This window comes from Oncorhynchus masou, chromosome 11 (assembly GCF_036934945.1).
Source record: "Oncorhynchus masou masou isolate Uvic2021 chromosome 11, UVic_Omas_1.1, whole genome shotgun sequence".
NCBI lineage: Eukaryota > Metazoa > Chordata > Actinopteri > Salmoniformes > Salmonidae > Oncorhynchus > Oncorhynchus masou.
The window spans coordinates 33,220,115-33,236,220 of record NC_088222.1 but is presented as its reverse complement, the minus strand read 5'-3'; the positions used below and the strand labels follow the sequence as shown (position 1 = coordinate 33,236,220).

Below are 16,106 nucleotides of genomic sequence, written 5' to 3'. Positions count from 1 at the left end.
GAGGTGTAACTTCATTGGAGCTGTCAAATCCACAAGCTCCTCCCAGTGTTATACCTATCGCAGACATTGCCATTGGCTGCACCAAGTTGCATTTTTAGAAATCCAATGCAGCCGCATGGTGGACATTCCTGCGGTCAGCATGACAATTGCACTCTCCCTCAACACTTGAGATATCTGTGGAATTGTGTTGTGTGACAAAAGGTCACATTTTTGAGTGGCCTTATATTGTCCCCAGCACAAGGTGCACCTGTGTAATGACCATGCTGTTTAATCAGCTTCTTGATATGACACACCTGTCAGGTGGATGGATTATCTTGATTTGTTTGGATGGATTATCTTGGATTAACAGATTTGTTCCCCAAATTTGAGAAAAATAAGTTTGTGAGTTTGGAACATTTCTGGGATCTTATTTCAGCTCATGAAACATGGGACCAACACTTTACATTTATTTTTGTTCAGTGTGTATATATAGCCTACACTTTCTCGTTTTGAACTTCTAATGGGGTGGGATATTAGGATGGGTGTGGTTTCAGTGACAATGACCATAAAAGCAGATGATCACTGACTTGACAGCTCCAACTCAGTAACATCTCCAACACTGCCTAAACAAAAGCAATGATAAGCTATGTGTTTATCGGTTAACGTGGGTTACTGCTGAACCTGGCCTTAAAATGTGCAAAAGTGGTAGTACTTAAGTGCTTAACAAAAGTTGCATGCATTTTTATCATCCACATCATCAATTATTCATGTTTCCACTTACGCCATGGGATTGTGGGAGGTGGAATGTGCTATTTTTTCACATTCACGACCAAGCCCTTCTACCCCGATTGCTCAGTTTGTCCGGGCGGCTAGCTCTAGGAAGAGTCTTGGTGGTCCCATACTTCTTCCATTTAAAAATGATGTATGCCATTGTGGGACCATATATAGACAGGTGTGTGGCTTTCCAAACCATGTCCAATCAATTTAATTTACCACAGGGGGACTCAAGTGAAGTTGTAGAAACAGCTCAAAGATAATCAATGGAAGCAAGATGCACCTGAGCTCAATTTCGAGTCTAATAGCAAAGGGTCTGAATACTTATTTAAATAAGGTATTTCAGATTTTTTTATTACATTTTCCAAAAAATCTAAACCTGTTTTTGCTTTGTCATTATGGGGTATTGTGTGTAGATTGATGGTGATTTATTTTATTTATTTTAGAATAAGGCTGTAACGTAACAAAATATGAAAAAAGGGAAGGGGTCTGAATATTTTCAGAATGCACTGTATGTTTGATTATGGGTCCTCTCTAGGTTTCTTCCTTCTAGGGAGTTTCCCTTGCCACTGTGCTTCTGCTTGATATTTTGGGGTCCAGGCCAGGTTAGATCCTACTAAAGCATTTGTGACAACTATTGCTATAAAGGGTTTAATTGTGTAAATACCATCTTCCAATGAATCATCACTCATGGATTTAAAACAATATAACACTGTATTAGCCCAACAATTGTTCTATTCCTGTCTACTACTACTTTGAATGACAGGTTTTTTGACACTTATAATTATCATGCTGGGAAGCAATGGTACCAATAAAGTATAACATCAATGGAGAGGCAATCACTTTTCCAGGATATTGTCACGACTTCTGCCAAAGTTGTTGCCTCTCCTTGTTCGGGCGGTGCTCGGCGTTCGACGTCACCGGTCTTCTAGCCATCATTGATCCATTTTTAATTTTCCATTGGTTTTGTCTTGTCTTCCCACACACCTGTTTTCAATCCCATTCATTACCTGTTGTGTATTTAACCCTCTGTTTCCCCTCATGTCTTTGTCAGAGATTGTTATTTTGGTACGTGACAGGTCCTCGTACCCATGGATTTTCATGTCTGTACTTTTAGTGTTATGGAGCATGTTCTGTTGATATTTATTAAAAGACTCCATTTACACTCCATTTTGACTCTCCTGCACCTGACTTCTCTGCCACCTATACACAAAACACTGACAGATATCAACAAGGTCACTGTATCTTTTCCTCTGGTCCAAAACCACATGAAAACTTTGACAGAAGTTGAGACCTGAAAGGTAGGGCACTATATAGGAGGAAGAATAATGATAAGAAAAACATTTAAATGTTGTCCCTGATATACCAGCTTCCTGTTTTCAATTGGCTTAAATAAGTTCCTCAATCACAGAGCTTGTCCATTGTGGAGAACCACACTGTCACCACGCATACTTCATCACAAAAGATGGAAGACATTGTCAGAGCAGGAAATTCTGAAATCAATGTGAACCATGGAAACATTTCCGAGGATACAAAGGATATACACATGAAGACTGCAGCAAATGATTCAGAGGCAGAAAAAAACAGGTAAGAGAGCTTATCCAAATTGCATTGTACAGGATGTCAGGATGTTGGATTCAAACCAACATCCTAACATCCTGTCAGGCTAAATTCCTCTTCCATGGACAAACGGATGTATAACCTGTTATAATGTGTCATGATAAGGATGCGTTTTGTTTTTAGGGACCACACAAATTAGGTTACTACCTTGCTAGTTGTGCAGTCAATGTCATTGTCAAGAAGTAGACAGGTGTTATTCAGTGCCTTCCTCTGCTGTTTCCTAACCATCCCAGGAGCTGAGAATACAGGGCCAGGGAGAAGAGTCTACAGACTGGTCCATGTGAGCTTTGGTCTGCTGCGCATTGTACAATTAACACTCAATGTCAGGAAAATTATACAAACTACAATCTTAAACTGCATGTTTTTCAAAAGATAAAGGAGTTGTACATATAATGCTGAAAATAACAAACAGCTCATGAATCATTGGGTCTTTCTGCCATCTAAATCCTAGCTTCTCTTCTTAGAGCCAACTCTGCACTGATACACTGGTTACAGACCGAACTGAAGAGACTGACCAGCTACGGACCCTTTTCAATGTCACTTTAAAAGAGAGAAACCAACTAGAGACCAGTTTCACTGCCATGTCTAACGAGAGAGACCAGGCACAGACCAGTTTCAATGCCGTGACTAATGAGAGAGACCCGTATATTAACGAGAGAGACCAGTTAATTAAAGCTATAGACCAGATGAAGACGAATTATGATATCATGACTAAAGTGAGAGATCAGTTTCAACTGCTTGGTGCTAGGTGAGTTGTACTTTATCTGAAAAAGGATAGCGAAAGAGTAAAGTCATTGATTCACCATCTTGGAATCCTTAAACAACCATAATATTTATATATCTAAATGGATAATTCACTAAGAGGTTCTTGTGTCAATATGGACATGAGTGCTACTTTTCTACTGCTCTATTATGCTGCTTTTCAACAGGGATGGTATGACAGGGATGGAGGTTTTGCGGCTCCAGTTGGTATTACATCTCTACTGAAACTAAGTCCTGGGAGGAGAATAGAAAGGACTGCAAGAGGAGAGGAGCAGACCTGGTGATCATAAACAGCAAAGAGGAACAGGTGAGAGAAAGAAAGGAGGGAAACTAAGTATGGGACTGTTGATGCCAGTATGCCAATATATTTTTTTCTGCCAATATGCTAGGAATTTAACAATGGATTCCAAGATATGAGGTACTGGATTGGTCTGTCTGACATAGAAATGGACGACATGGGTGGATGGCACACCACTGACCATAAGGTAAGACAATTATTTTTGTGTCTTTTACAGAATTGGTGCAACATTGACAATCTGATTGTATTGTGTGCTTTTAGGTTTTTAGATGCTTGGAGAGCCTAATAACATGCATGGAACTGAGGACTGTATATAAGCTGATGCACCCTGCTACCTTCAATGATCCCTTACAGAGCTAGAATGATGAAACATGCAGCAATTTGTTCTTCTGGATCTGTGAGACAGTAACATGTCTGTCGGCCTAACTCAAACACCAGAACATGAAATGCATGTCAATTGCTTCGCCATAGATGAGAACTCTAGCATTATTTGCTAGGTAAATGGTAATTCATAGTATGCCTTCACAAAGTTAAATGAATGTTACTGAATGCTAACACAGTGTTACGTGTACTCCCACTCCCCCTCTCCGGCTCTTGACGTCGGCAGATTATTACGCACACCTGCCACCATCGTTACTCGCACCTGGGACTCATGAGATTCACCTGGACTCCATCACCTTCCTGATTACCTCCCCTATATCTGTCACTCCCCTTGGTTCTTTCTTCGGTCGTTATTGATTCTGTTTCTTGTCTGTGTGTTTTTCGTGTTTCTTGTTATGTTCCATGTTTTGTTTATTTATTAAATGATTCACTCTCTGTACTTGCTTCCCGACTCCCAGCGTACATGTTACACACAGCAGATTATGGCCGGATACATTTATTAACAGTACAACATGCTAATACTCCTTTCCCCTCTATCATGTAGACATTTCTTAAAATTGCCATTTAATGTTGAATTAACCATTATTACTTAATTTCATCTCTTACAGACTTTAACAAACTTTTCTGTAGTGCTCTCATGAACCATATTTACATATTTAGTTATGTATATAAACACAGTGCCTTCAGAAAGTGTTAACATCCCTTTTCCACATCCTGTTGTGTTACAGCCTGAATTTAAAACTTATTACATTTAGATTTTTTTTGTACAAATGAATAAAAAATGAAAAGCTCATGTCTTGAGTCAATAAGTATTCAACCCCTTTTATGGCTAGGCTAAAACGTTCAGGAGTAAAATTTGGCTTGGATGACAGCTTTGCACACATTCTCTCACACAGCTTCTCCTGGAATGCTTTTCCAACAGTCTAGAAGGTGTTCCCACATATGCTGAGCCCTTGTTGGCTGCTTTTCCTTCTCTCTGTGGTCCAACTCATCCCAAACCATCTCAATTGGGTTGAGGTTGGGTGATGGTGGAGGCCAGGTCATCTGATGCAGCACTCAATCACTTTCCTTCTTGGTCAAATAGCTGGAGGTGTGTTGGGTCATTGTCCTGTTGAAAAGCAAATGATAGTCCCGCTAAGTGCCACCCAGTTGGGATGGCGTATATCTGCAGAATTCTGTGGTAATTAAGTGTGCCTTGCATTCTAAATAAATCACAGACAGTGTCACCAAAAAAGCACCCCTACACCATCACACCTCCTCATCCATGCTTTATGGTGGGAACCACACATGCGGAGATCATCTTGACCTAGTCTGCGTCTCACAAAGACACGGCGGTTGGAACCAAAAATCGCAAATTTGGACTCATCAGACCAAAGGACAGATTTCCACCAGTCTAATGTCCATTGTTCGTGTTTCTTGACCTAAGCAAGTCTCTTTTATTGGTGTCCTTTAGTAGTGATTTATTTGCAACAATTCGACCATGAAGGCCTGATTCACACAGTCTTCTTTGAACAGTTAATGTTGAGATGTGTCTGTCACTTGAACTCTGTGAAATATATATTTGTGCCGCATTATCTGAGGCTGGTAACTCAAATGAACTTATCCTCTGCAGCAGAGGTAACGCTGGGTATTCCTTTCCTGTAGCGGTCCTCATGAGAGCCAGTTTCATTATAACGCTTGATGGTTTTTGAGACTGCATTTTAAGAAACTTTCAAAGTTCTTTAAATGTTCTTTATTGACTGACCTTCATGTCTTTAAGTAATGATGGACTATAATTTCTCTTTGCTTATTTAAGCTCTTTTTGCCATAATATGGACTTGGTCTTTTACCAAATAAGGCTATCTTCTGTAAACCACTCCTACTTTGTCACAACACAACTGATTGGCTCAAATACATTAAGAAGGAACGAAATTCTACAAATTAACTTTTAACAAGGCACACCTGTTAATTGAAATGCATTCCAGGTGACTACCTCATAAAGCTGGTTAAGAGAATGCCACGAGTATGCAAAGCTGTCATCAAGGCAAAGAGTGGCTACTTTGAAGAATCTCAAATATAACATATATTTTGATTTGTTTAACACTAGTAATACTACCTGATTCCATTCGTGTTATTTCCCAGTGTTGAAGTCTTCACTATTATTCTACCATGTAGAAAATAGTACAAATAAAGAAAAACCCTGGAATGAGTGGGTGTATCCAAACCTCCCACTAGTACTGTATATAATTGACATATTTACAAAAGTATTTGGGGGATTGGAAATGATGCAGACAATTACATTGATGGAAGCTGATCTACCCCCCCCCCCCCCCCACACACACACACAAAAAGCAGACATTGAATATCCCTTTGAACATGGTGAAGTTATTCATTACCCAGTTGCCGGAGAGGAAGGAAACCGCTCAGGGATTTCAACATAAGGCCAATGGTGACTTTAATACAGTTACAGAGTTTCATGGCTCTGTTGGGAGAAAACTGAGGATGGATAAACAACATGGTAGTTACCAGTGATGTAGGAGTCTTGTATCGAGACCACATTTTGAGTGCCTCGGTCTTGTGTCGGATACAGTTGTATTCGGTCTTGACTTGGTCTCGGACAGTGAGGACCTGTAATTTCTTCCAGAGACCAGCCGAGATCAGCGGAGTAAAACACTCATAATTATCAGGTATGTAGGAAAGGCGTTTCAACTTATGATATCTACAAGTAAATGCTAACTAAGGCAACAATGGGTATGCAAACCAGGTATTGAAAAAGTTTAGTCCGAAGTCTTGGTTAGTTATTCGTGATGCACAATTCAGTCATCATGCCCCATTTGCCCACCCTCTGAGGAGCCAGGCCCACCCAATTAGATTGAGCAAAAACAAAAAAAGAATACATTATTATTACAAAAAAACTCCTCAGCACCCCCCACCCCCCAAAAATATATTTTTGTAGATTTTTCCCAGGCCTCCAAAATGGTCTCCTGATGTAGTTTGAGCATTGTTGTGGACTTAGAACATGCCATTTTTATTGTTTTTCTATAAAACAAAAAGTTGAATTTTGAGAATGCAAATCTGAAAAATATATAGGAAAAATAAAAATAACAAACACATAGGAATTTTCACACATGGTGCCTTTCTTTCGTTGTGCAGGCTGTTAGGGAAAATGTTTGCCAAATCAGAGTATACACACTTCTCCAAGCACCACTAAATAGGGCTGATGGAAAGACAGCAGCCACACACAGCGTGATGTTAAAGATAAGCAGACCATTCACTCAGACATAATAAGCCAGTAGGTCCCAATCATAAGAATGCAAAAACACAACCATTAGGCTAATTATTTCCTTATCGGAATATACAATAATTACTTCCCATTGCAGAAAATATTTAATGTTTAGCACAAAGTAACCTGTGACCAAAAGTTTAAATGCATCAATGTTTCACACACAAGTTATTTTCAAAGAGATGGCTATCAGCGAGCTCCAATAAAATAAAATAAAACAGTTCCACTCACCAGATGATGATCATTTATACTTAACTTATTGTTGAAAGTTATTCTTGAAAAGGGAGAAGTTAACAGTTAGCAACAACATCCTCTTCGATAACACCTGCTGCTGCCGCTGCAAACTGTCTTTCAGCAAAAGATAGCTAGCTAGACCATGGGAAATCTTTTGCTCCTGTGACCTGTTGGCCTTTGAGAAGGCTGAAGTTTCCACATTCTTCGTAAAAACGGTCAAAAAAATGTGATTGGTTGATTCCACTGTCACTCCAAAATGTGGACCTAATACAGTTACATTTTAAATTGAATTGAACCTTAATTTAACTAAGCAAGTCAGTTAAAAACAAATTCTTATTTACAATGACGGCCTACCAAAAGGCAAAAGGCCTCCTGCGGGGATGAGGGCTGGGATTAAAATGATTAAAAAAATATATAAATATAGGAGAAAACACACATCACGACGAGACAACCCAACACTACATAAAGAGAGTAGATGGCAGATGCCTTCTATCTAGCTTCTGATGGACTAGCCAATGGCTGATTTAGCTAGTTAGATTTATCGCCGAAGAGACCACCAAACAAAACTCAGTGTTAACCCTTTCCTTTCCAACAAAATTGGCTCTATTTTCCTTCAGCATGCGTATATATGTACATTTATATACATCATTGGTCACACCTCATTGTCAAGTAGAAAGTCTTAATAAACCATTTGCCGTTTCATACCATGCCATTTGCAGATTTGAAATAGATCCATATATCCTTTTCATATCAGTTCACAGATTGGTAGTCTCCTTCACTGCCTGTGTGTCTGAAGCCTGGCATGCGGCGATAACAAACAGGTGGTGCATGGGCATCTTCTTAAACAACAGTTCCCTGTCTGCCTGTGGTTATGTCTAAAACAGCATCATTTACAGAGATGCAGTGACAACGTACAGAAAGAAATCTGCAGGTTGGTGAAGCACAAAGACCAACATAGACCTACAGTATAGCAGTAAATAATGATACAGTATCATCATATAGAAGCCATATAGAATTGGTCTGCTCATTTTACTGTAAATGGACCAATGATCAAAGCCAATAATTAGATTTGAGGTTAACACAACACAATACAGATGAAGTTCTTGCTCATTGTGTCATAAAACATATGATTTTCATGTAAATGAGTGCCATTCAAACAATAATAATAAGTCATAAAAATGACAGTGCCAAGATTAAGGGATGAACAGAGTTTATGAGACAATATGTTTCATATTTCAACAGACAGATATTGGCAGATGTTACTCCAGTCTATTTAATAAACAAATCAGAATTAAAATGTACATTCTTAAAATACTTACATTGAGTTGTGCAGACTTTGTGCAATACTGTATACATGTATATTTCTTATAGACCCTGCGTCACCACTAGCATTTTACACTGTGCAATGGGGCAGTGCTTTAGTGCAAAACAAAAGTTGCATGACATTTCCTCTTCCACATCATCAATTATTCATGTTTCCTCTTGCACATCTTGAAAACTGCGAGTAGCACTGCTGCGTTTCAGCCTTTCACTGATCTGCTATTAGAGGGCTAAAACATTTTTATTTTGTACCAAGCAAAGATTTCAAGCTTAATGATCTGAAGCGTTATTCACTCTAAACAGAAAACCTTTTTTTTTTTAAAGACCAGCCCTTCAGTTGACATCCATCACTGACTTAATCACTTAGGTTATCAGAGCTATGTGGTTCTGTTACTATCCCCAGATGGCATTATGAATACTACAAGGTGTGGAAGACACTGACAGCATTTTTCTTCTTACAAAAAAATAAATCAAATGACTTAGTTAAATACAGGGAATACTTTAGTTGAAAGTGTATGCATAACTGTGTCATTATGCCCATATAAGTGTATCATCATGACACATGACATTTTGCTACAGGGGTTAAATGCACAAAGGCATTAAGACGTGGAGATTGGAGCATGGAGCTCATACCTGGTCATATGGATTAAGTCCATGAATTCTAATAAATGTTTTCCTATGCTAATTGGTGATTATGTCATGAGGTATTATAATGACAGTATGTATACCCCCTCAAAATCATGATAATGGACCTTTATGAAAGCTTATCTCAAAAATGGTACTCTCTTTTTATTTATTTATTTATACTGAGTTTAATCCCTTACACAGGAATCTCTTAACTTTCTCTAGTCAATCAAGTAAATTGACTTTGATTTTTATACACTGTGAATGGCTGCAATGTCAGGAACTTCACTCCCACTACTATATAGAATGCATCATGTGTCTAGTGATCTGTGGAGGATGGTTGATGTTGACTTTTAGAAAGAATCTTGGCTTAACACCTCTGTGTCAAGCATACATCAATGTTCATATCAATTTTGTATCAGCAAGTAAGGAGGTTTACATAGAGAAAATGTCATAGCAGCAAAGTATAGGTATCATTAAGGTACACTGTATCTGAGACAAGAAAAACACAAAATCACAAAAACACTTCTCACCAGCAATGAGGTCAAGAGCTTTGTTTCTGTGGGTTTAGTAGGTTTTGTAGTATTTTTGTTTGTTTGGTAGGTACTGTAGTATCATTAACCTGTTTTATTCATGAAGTGACAGGATTTCTCATTGTCTAACGTCAGATCGTGTCACTCCAAACGCAACGCTCATCAGTGCAGGCGGAATCGATGTGCTAAGACAATGGGGATTTCTCTGATAAGAATGTAGATGGAGGAACCATAGAATTGGAATGAATAGAATTAAAACCATATAATTATCATTCTAATTATATTGGAAGAACTATACATCATGTGCAAAGTAGAGCCTATCTTTCCTTCCACAGAGGAGAATAAAAGAAACAGCTACTAGTGTTTAACTAACTAATATGTATTGCAATGAAAGGCTCAATTCCGGAGGAGTAGGTTACACTAAAAACAACTGGCTATAGGCCTACAAATAGATAACAATTTTAGGTACCATCAGTTTTTAAAGCCTGTAATATAGAATGGTGTGGTACCTATAATAACCACCTACAATAGACAGTTTGTTGTTATACTGTAATTGAAGTTTCTTTCCCACGTTGTGACAGAGGACATAACACATATATTGTGACATTTTCAAGTGTTACCAATAAGTTAACTGCGTCTAATCAACAAGCTGCAGTTAGAGTCCTGACTGTTGCGTGTGTCATAACACTTTAATGCCAAGGTCAATAAGTGCCAGTATTTGCATCCTGAGTCAAATGGTACAGTCTGTATTGTGTCTTTTGTTAAATTAATTCATTTTCAAAATACTGATTTCCATTGTTTTGTGGATAAGGCTTAATAAGGTTGTATTTTTTAAATATTTTTTATATATTTGGTTATAACTAAAACTACATTACACACAAACCAGTTTAAGCAGTAATGTTTGATTTGGCAGGTATGGGGCATTTGGGAATCAGATAAAACATATCTGTAAAAAGTGGCCTATTTGAAACTTGGAAGTTTAGAGTGACATAAAAAATAAACACAGTCGACCAAATGTCAAACTAGGCTGGCTGTTGAAGTTTATGAGTTGTACAGTACTAACTAACCTTACATTTTCTTTGTGTTTATGAATGTTCTTGTCAATATGTTTATAATTAATCATCCAATATGACCGAGGCTTAAGCAACAAAAAACAAAAAATAGTGGGATGTATGGTTGTATTTAGCTTTGAAGTCACAGCCCAAGAGTCACAGCTAAAACGTGTGTAGCCTGGATACCAGACTGATCAGCTCCAGAGTTAACAAATAAACTACAGTAGCATTTAGTCTACCAAGTTCTTTGTTATCATTCAAGCCATTTAACCCGTTCAAGTAAATGGTCTGTAGACCTACCCTTCGCAACAGGACTGTTCTCATAATATTTCACTTGCCTGACTGGATTCAGCTACTAATAGAAAAAACTGTCTGTATCAAGTCCGTATGATCAATTAATTGAAATACACACATTTATAAATACACAACAAATGTACCTGTCCAGCACTCTTTTCCCTTGTAAAGTGTAAAATGTAACTAGATATTGGTGTATATATCCTTTGAAAGATGACTCCTAATCTGCATATTTTCATTTAAATGGAATAAACAGTAATATCGTAATTGACTGATGAGTTTTCCCCATTTCATTTGTGTGGAGTTAAGAGAAATGTTTTAACCTTAACCCACTTCAGTACATAGAACTCTGTTAATTAGAGTATAGAATTTATTGGTTAACATTCAAAGATACACTACATGTCCAAAAGTATGTGGACACTGGACACCCCTTGATAATTAGGGGATTCAGCAACACCTGTTGCTGACAGGTGTATAAAATCCAGCACACAGCTATGCAATCTCCATAGACAAACATTGGCAGTAGAATGGCCCATGCTGAAGAGCTCAGTGACTTTCAAGGTGGCACCGTCATAGGATGCCACCTTTCCAACAAGTCAGTTTGTCTCATTTTTGCCCTGCTAGAGCTGCCCCGGTAAACTGTGAGGGCTGTTATTGTGAATTGGAAACGTCTAGGAGCAACAATGGCTCAGCCGCGAAGTGGTAGGTTACACAAGCTAACAGAATGGGACCGTTGAATGCTGAAGTGTGTAGTGCATAAAAATCGTCTGTCCGTTACCAAGTTCCAAACTGCCTCTGGATGCAGTCAGCACAAAAACTTCATTAAATTAAATAACTTCATTGAGCTTCATTAAATGGGTTTCCATGGCGGAGGAGCCGCACACAAGTCTAAGATCACCATGCGCAATACAAAGCGTCGGCTGGAGTGGTGTAAAGTTCGCCGCCATTGGACTCGCTTCACCATCTGGCAGTCCGACGTACAAATTGCGGTTTGGCGGATGCCAGGAGAACGCTACCTGCCCCAATGCATATTGCCAACTGTAAAGTTTGGTGGAGGAAGAATAACGGTCTGGGGCTGTTTTTCACGGTTCGTGCTTGGCCCTTTCGTTCTAGTGAAGGGAAAACTTAACGCTACAGCATACAATGACGTTGTAGACAAGTCTGTGCTTCCAACTTTGTGGCAATAGTAGGGGGAAGGTCCTTTCCTGTTTCAGCATGACAATGCCCCCGTGCACAAAACAAGGTCCATACAGAAATGGTTTGTTAAGATCATTGTGGAAGAACATGACTGGCCTGCACAGAGAGTGCCCTGACCTCAACCCCATCGAACACCTTTGGGATGAGTTGGAAAGCTGACTGCGAGCCAGGTCTCACAAATGCTCTTGTGGCTGAATAGATGTAAGTAACCTCCGCAATCTACTGAAAAGCCTTCTCAGAAGCGTGGAGGCTGTTATAGCAGCAAAAAGGGGACCAACTCCGTATTAATGCCCATGATTTTGGAATGAGATGTTCAACGAGCAGTTTTATTTATTTAACCTTTTATTTAACTTGGCAAGTCAGTCAAGAACAAATTCTTATTTATAATGATGGCCTACCCCACACAAACCCTAACCCGGACAACGCTGGACCAATTGTGCGCCGCTCTATGGGACTCCCAATCACTGCCAGTTGTAATACAGCCTGGAATTGAACCAGGGTCTGTAGTGACGCCTCTAGCACTGAGATGCAGTGCCTTAGACCACTGCACCACTAAGGAGCCTTTGTCCACATACCTTTGGCCATGTAGCTTATGTACAATTTCATGACTAGATAAATCCCCTCTGACTGACAATTGTTTTCTATTGGTTTCAACTCAGAGTGAAAGAAAACAGAGAGGGAGAAGTAGTTAATAATATACTCTGAGGTTCATCTAATATTGATGTTACTATTGTATTTTCACTAGTGCAACAATTACAACCCTTATGAAAAATATTGCAGTAATATAATAAAAACAGCAATGAGGTTATACTGCTTCTTGTCTCAGATCAAATAGAATTCGAAAGAAGCATGAAGGATGTCTGACTTGGGCTTCTAATGTGGGGAACTTTCTCTGCTCTGTCATTAAAACATATCTTCCTATCACCATACTTCATGTGGGGAGAGTTTAAGATCCCCGAAGAGAAGCCTTTAGAACGTTCTTCAGGATCCCAGAATTATACCATGATGTTAGCATTATACACAGTACTTTCCTTTAGATTAAATTATTGCACAGCCAAATTCATTTCAGAACTGGTCAACTTCAAGACCATGAAGAACATTACTTTTCATTAAAGTAAAAGGTGCACTATACAATGTCATGCCATGGATGGTTAGATTTAATAAGTGAGATGTAGACACAGGCCTGGCACTACAAGTGGGTTAAGTTTGGCATTGCCTCCTCAAATAGACTCTTGGGGGTGATTGAGTTTTGCTTACGTTGGCAACCCTAGTTCACCTTTATTCCTGGCATGCCATGGGCCTGTGCACGATTAATCCAAAAGTTCAGAAGAGAAACACGTGTGTTGATCAATTCCATTATTAACACACATAGGTAATACCAGCATTCCATCATGACAGCATGACTCAGATATAGAGATGAGGTGAGTTTGAAATGTCAATATGCTGAGTATACACAGATGTGTTGAAAGTGTTTAAGGTGCTGCTGACCTGCTGGAAACAAGCTGATGATGAATGTGACCAATCATATAATTAATAATAAGTAACTGTTTCTTGTCTCCTTTCCCTCTCTCTCAAACATAGAGAAGAAATAAAAAAGTATATTGCTTCAGAAAAAAAGCGTTTTCAAAATATTGTGAGACATTTCATTCACCATTGCTTGGGTTTTTCTAGAGCATTACATAGTCAGTCATAGGTATATTATATATATATATATACTGAGAGATGCTGTGAATCCAAGAGATAAATTATCAATGAGTTGTGACTGTGACGAATGCCTGTGACCACACGGTGGCGCTGGTTCATCTCCACCATCCTCCAACCTACCAGCAAGGGCCAAAATGCAATACAAGCATTGATGTATTTTGCCTGGGATAGGGGCTGAAAGATCAGTCTGTCACAGTTAACATTAGGTAGTCCAAGGACACAAGCCTCAGGATGTCACAGGGAGAGAGAGAGACAGAGAGATATAGAGAGAGAGAGAGAAAGAGAGAGAAGATATGCACAAAAATGCACACACTCTCCCTCCGTCTCGCCTGCTCACCACCGTCTGGTGTCTTAGGGTAATGTTAGGATGGAGCGGGCAGATGGTTGGATGCAGTCCACTCCTCCACTTAGCGGGGATCATTTGCTCTTCCCTGACGTGCTGGAGCCCCCTGCCCCTCCCTCTGCCATCTCACCCCTCTCCGACGTGTCTGCCTTCTCGGAGCCCTCGCCTGTCTTCTCGGAGCCCTCGCCTGTCTTCTCGGAGCCCTCGCCTGTCTTCTCGGAGCCCTCTCCCTTCTCAGACCTCTCTTCCTCCTCCACCTCTCCTCCCATCTCAGATCTCTCTGACCTGGCATCTGCGTCACCCTCTGACTTCTCTTTCCTCTCCGAGCGGTCGGGATCTGTGGACGAGGTCGTGGGTTTGTCCCACTTGGCGATCTCCTCGTGTTCAGTTATACTGGTGGTGATGTTAGTGACCCAAGCCTTCAGGTCCTCCTGCAACAGTGCACCCAGAGACATAGGAATGTTAGGGATTCTACAAAACCACGAAGCAAGACTAGTAATTGTATCAATACATTAATCAAAATCAGTTTATTTTATAAAGCCCTTTCTACATCAGCAGAGTTCACAAAGTGCTTTGTAGCTAACCGGTCTAAACCCCAAAGAGCAAGCAAAGCAGAAGCGAAAGCACAGTGGCCATGAAAAACTCCCTAGAAGGAAGGAACCTACTGTAGGAAGAAACTTAGAGAGGAGTTCTGCACAGAGAGGTGGCCTATCTAGCTCTCTCATAGGAGTAAATCATTGATGTTAAGACATTAGATGAAACATGTTCATTTTCCATCACAGGCATTCTCACCTCATCCTTTGCATGGAAAATATAGTCATTGCCATCATTTTTCCTGTTGGAGAAGAAAGGAGAGAGTCATTGTTATGGAATTACCAAGAGTCTATTCTCTAGTCAGGGATTTTAAAGACACTCAAACGTTTTGAGGTGAACAAAATAATGACATGCTATAATAAGGAGTAAGTTGGAGTAAAAAAATATCCTCTTCATCAAGCCATACTTGATAACGAAGACATTTTTCTTCTTCTTGTATCCCATGGTGCTATCACATATACAGACGCTCAGGTCGAGTGGGGTTTCTTCATTGTAAGGTGTGGTGATGCTCTTGGCGTCCTTGTAGAAAATGATCTCTCCTTTTGACAACACGCAATACAAGTTCACCCAGGACTTACTGCAAAACAAGAACAGCTTATTGTGCAACATATACGTGTTTCTCCTTTTTCCCAAAGTTCATTCATAGAGTATGGCAATAGAGTACTGTATATATTCTTTAGTGATCTACAGTAACCGTTTAATTCTGTGCGGTGTGTGGTGGGGTGTGTTGTGTGGTGTTTGGTGGGGTGTGTGGTGGGGTGTGCATTATGGTGTGTGGTGTGTAGTAGGGTGGGTGTGGTAAAGTGTGTGGTGTGGTATGTGGTGTGTGTGAGCCAGTGGATAGCCCACCTGCTGGGACTCTTTTGCTGGCCCTCAAAGTCGTGTTTGCGGTACAGGAAGCCTTCGTTATGGGCAGTGTGTGAGGGCGGCAAGAGTTGAGCCGGACTCTGGGCTGGAGCCGAGCGAGAGCGCCGCTTCTCCTCAAGCTCTTTGGGGCGGGGTCTCCTGCGGGGTTTGGGGCGGTCTCGGGCGCGCGGGCGCTCGTAGGTCACGGGTGCTGAGAGGCTGCTGGTGGGGCGGTACGTCTCCCCTCTGGCCTGGAACAGACAGGAGAGAGGTGTGTCATTCAGAAATC

The 16,106-nt window shown here is 40.1% G+C and overlaps 1 protein-coding gene across 1 annotated transcript in view; it reads right to left on the bottom strand.

Annotated features, from left to right (window-relative positions):
• Nucleotides 1–8,567: 8,567 nt before the first annotated feature.
• LOC135548561 (spectrin beta chain, non-erythrocytic 4-like) overlaps nt 8,568–16,106 on the bottom strand; it is a 31,054-nt gene continuing 23,515 nt past the window's right edge. The window contains exons 16-19 of the mRNA XM_064978303.1: nt 15,821–16,068; nt 15,378–15,548; nt 15,170–15,212; nt 8,568–14,808 (exon numbers count right to left, since the gene is read on the bottom strand). Coding sequence (XP_064834375.1) covers nt 14,452–14,808; nt 15,170–15,212; nt 15,378–15,548; nt 15,821–16,068 — 819 coding nt within the window. The 3' untranslated portion in view covers nt 8,568–14,451. The remainder of the gene's footprint in view (nt 14,809–15,169; nt 15,213–15,377; nt 15,549–15,820; nt 16,069–16,106) is intronic.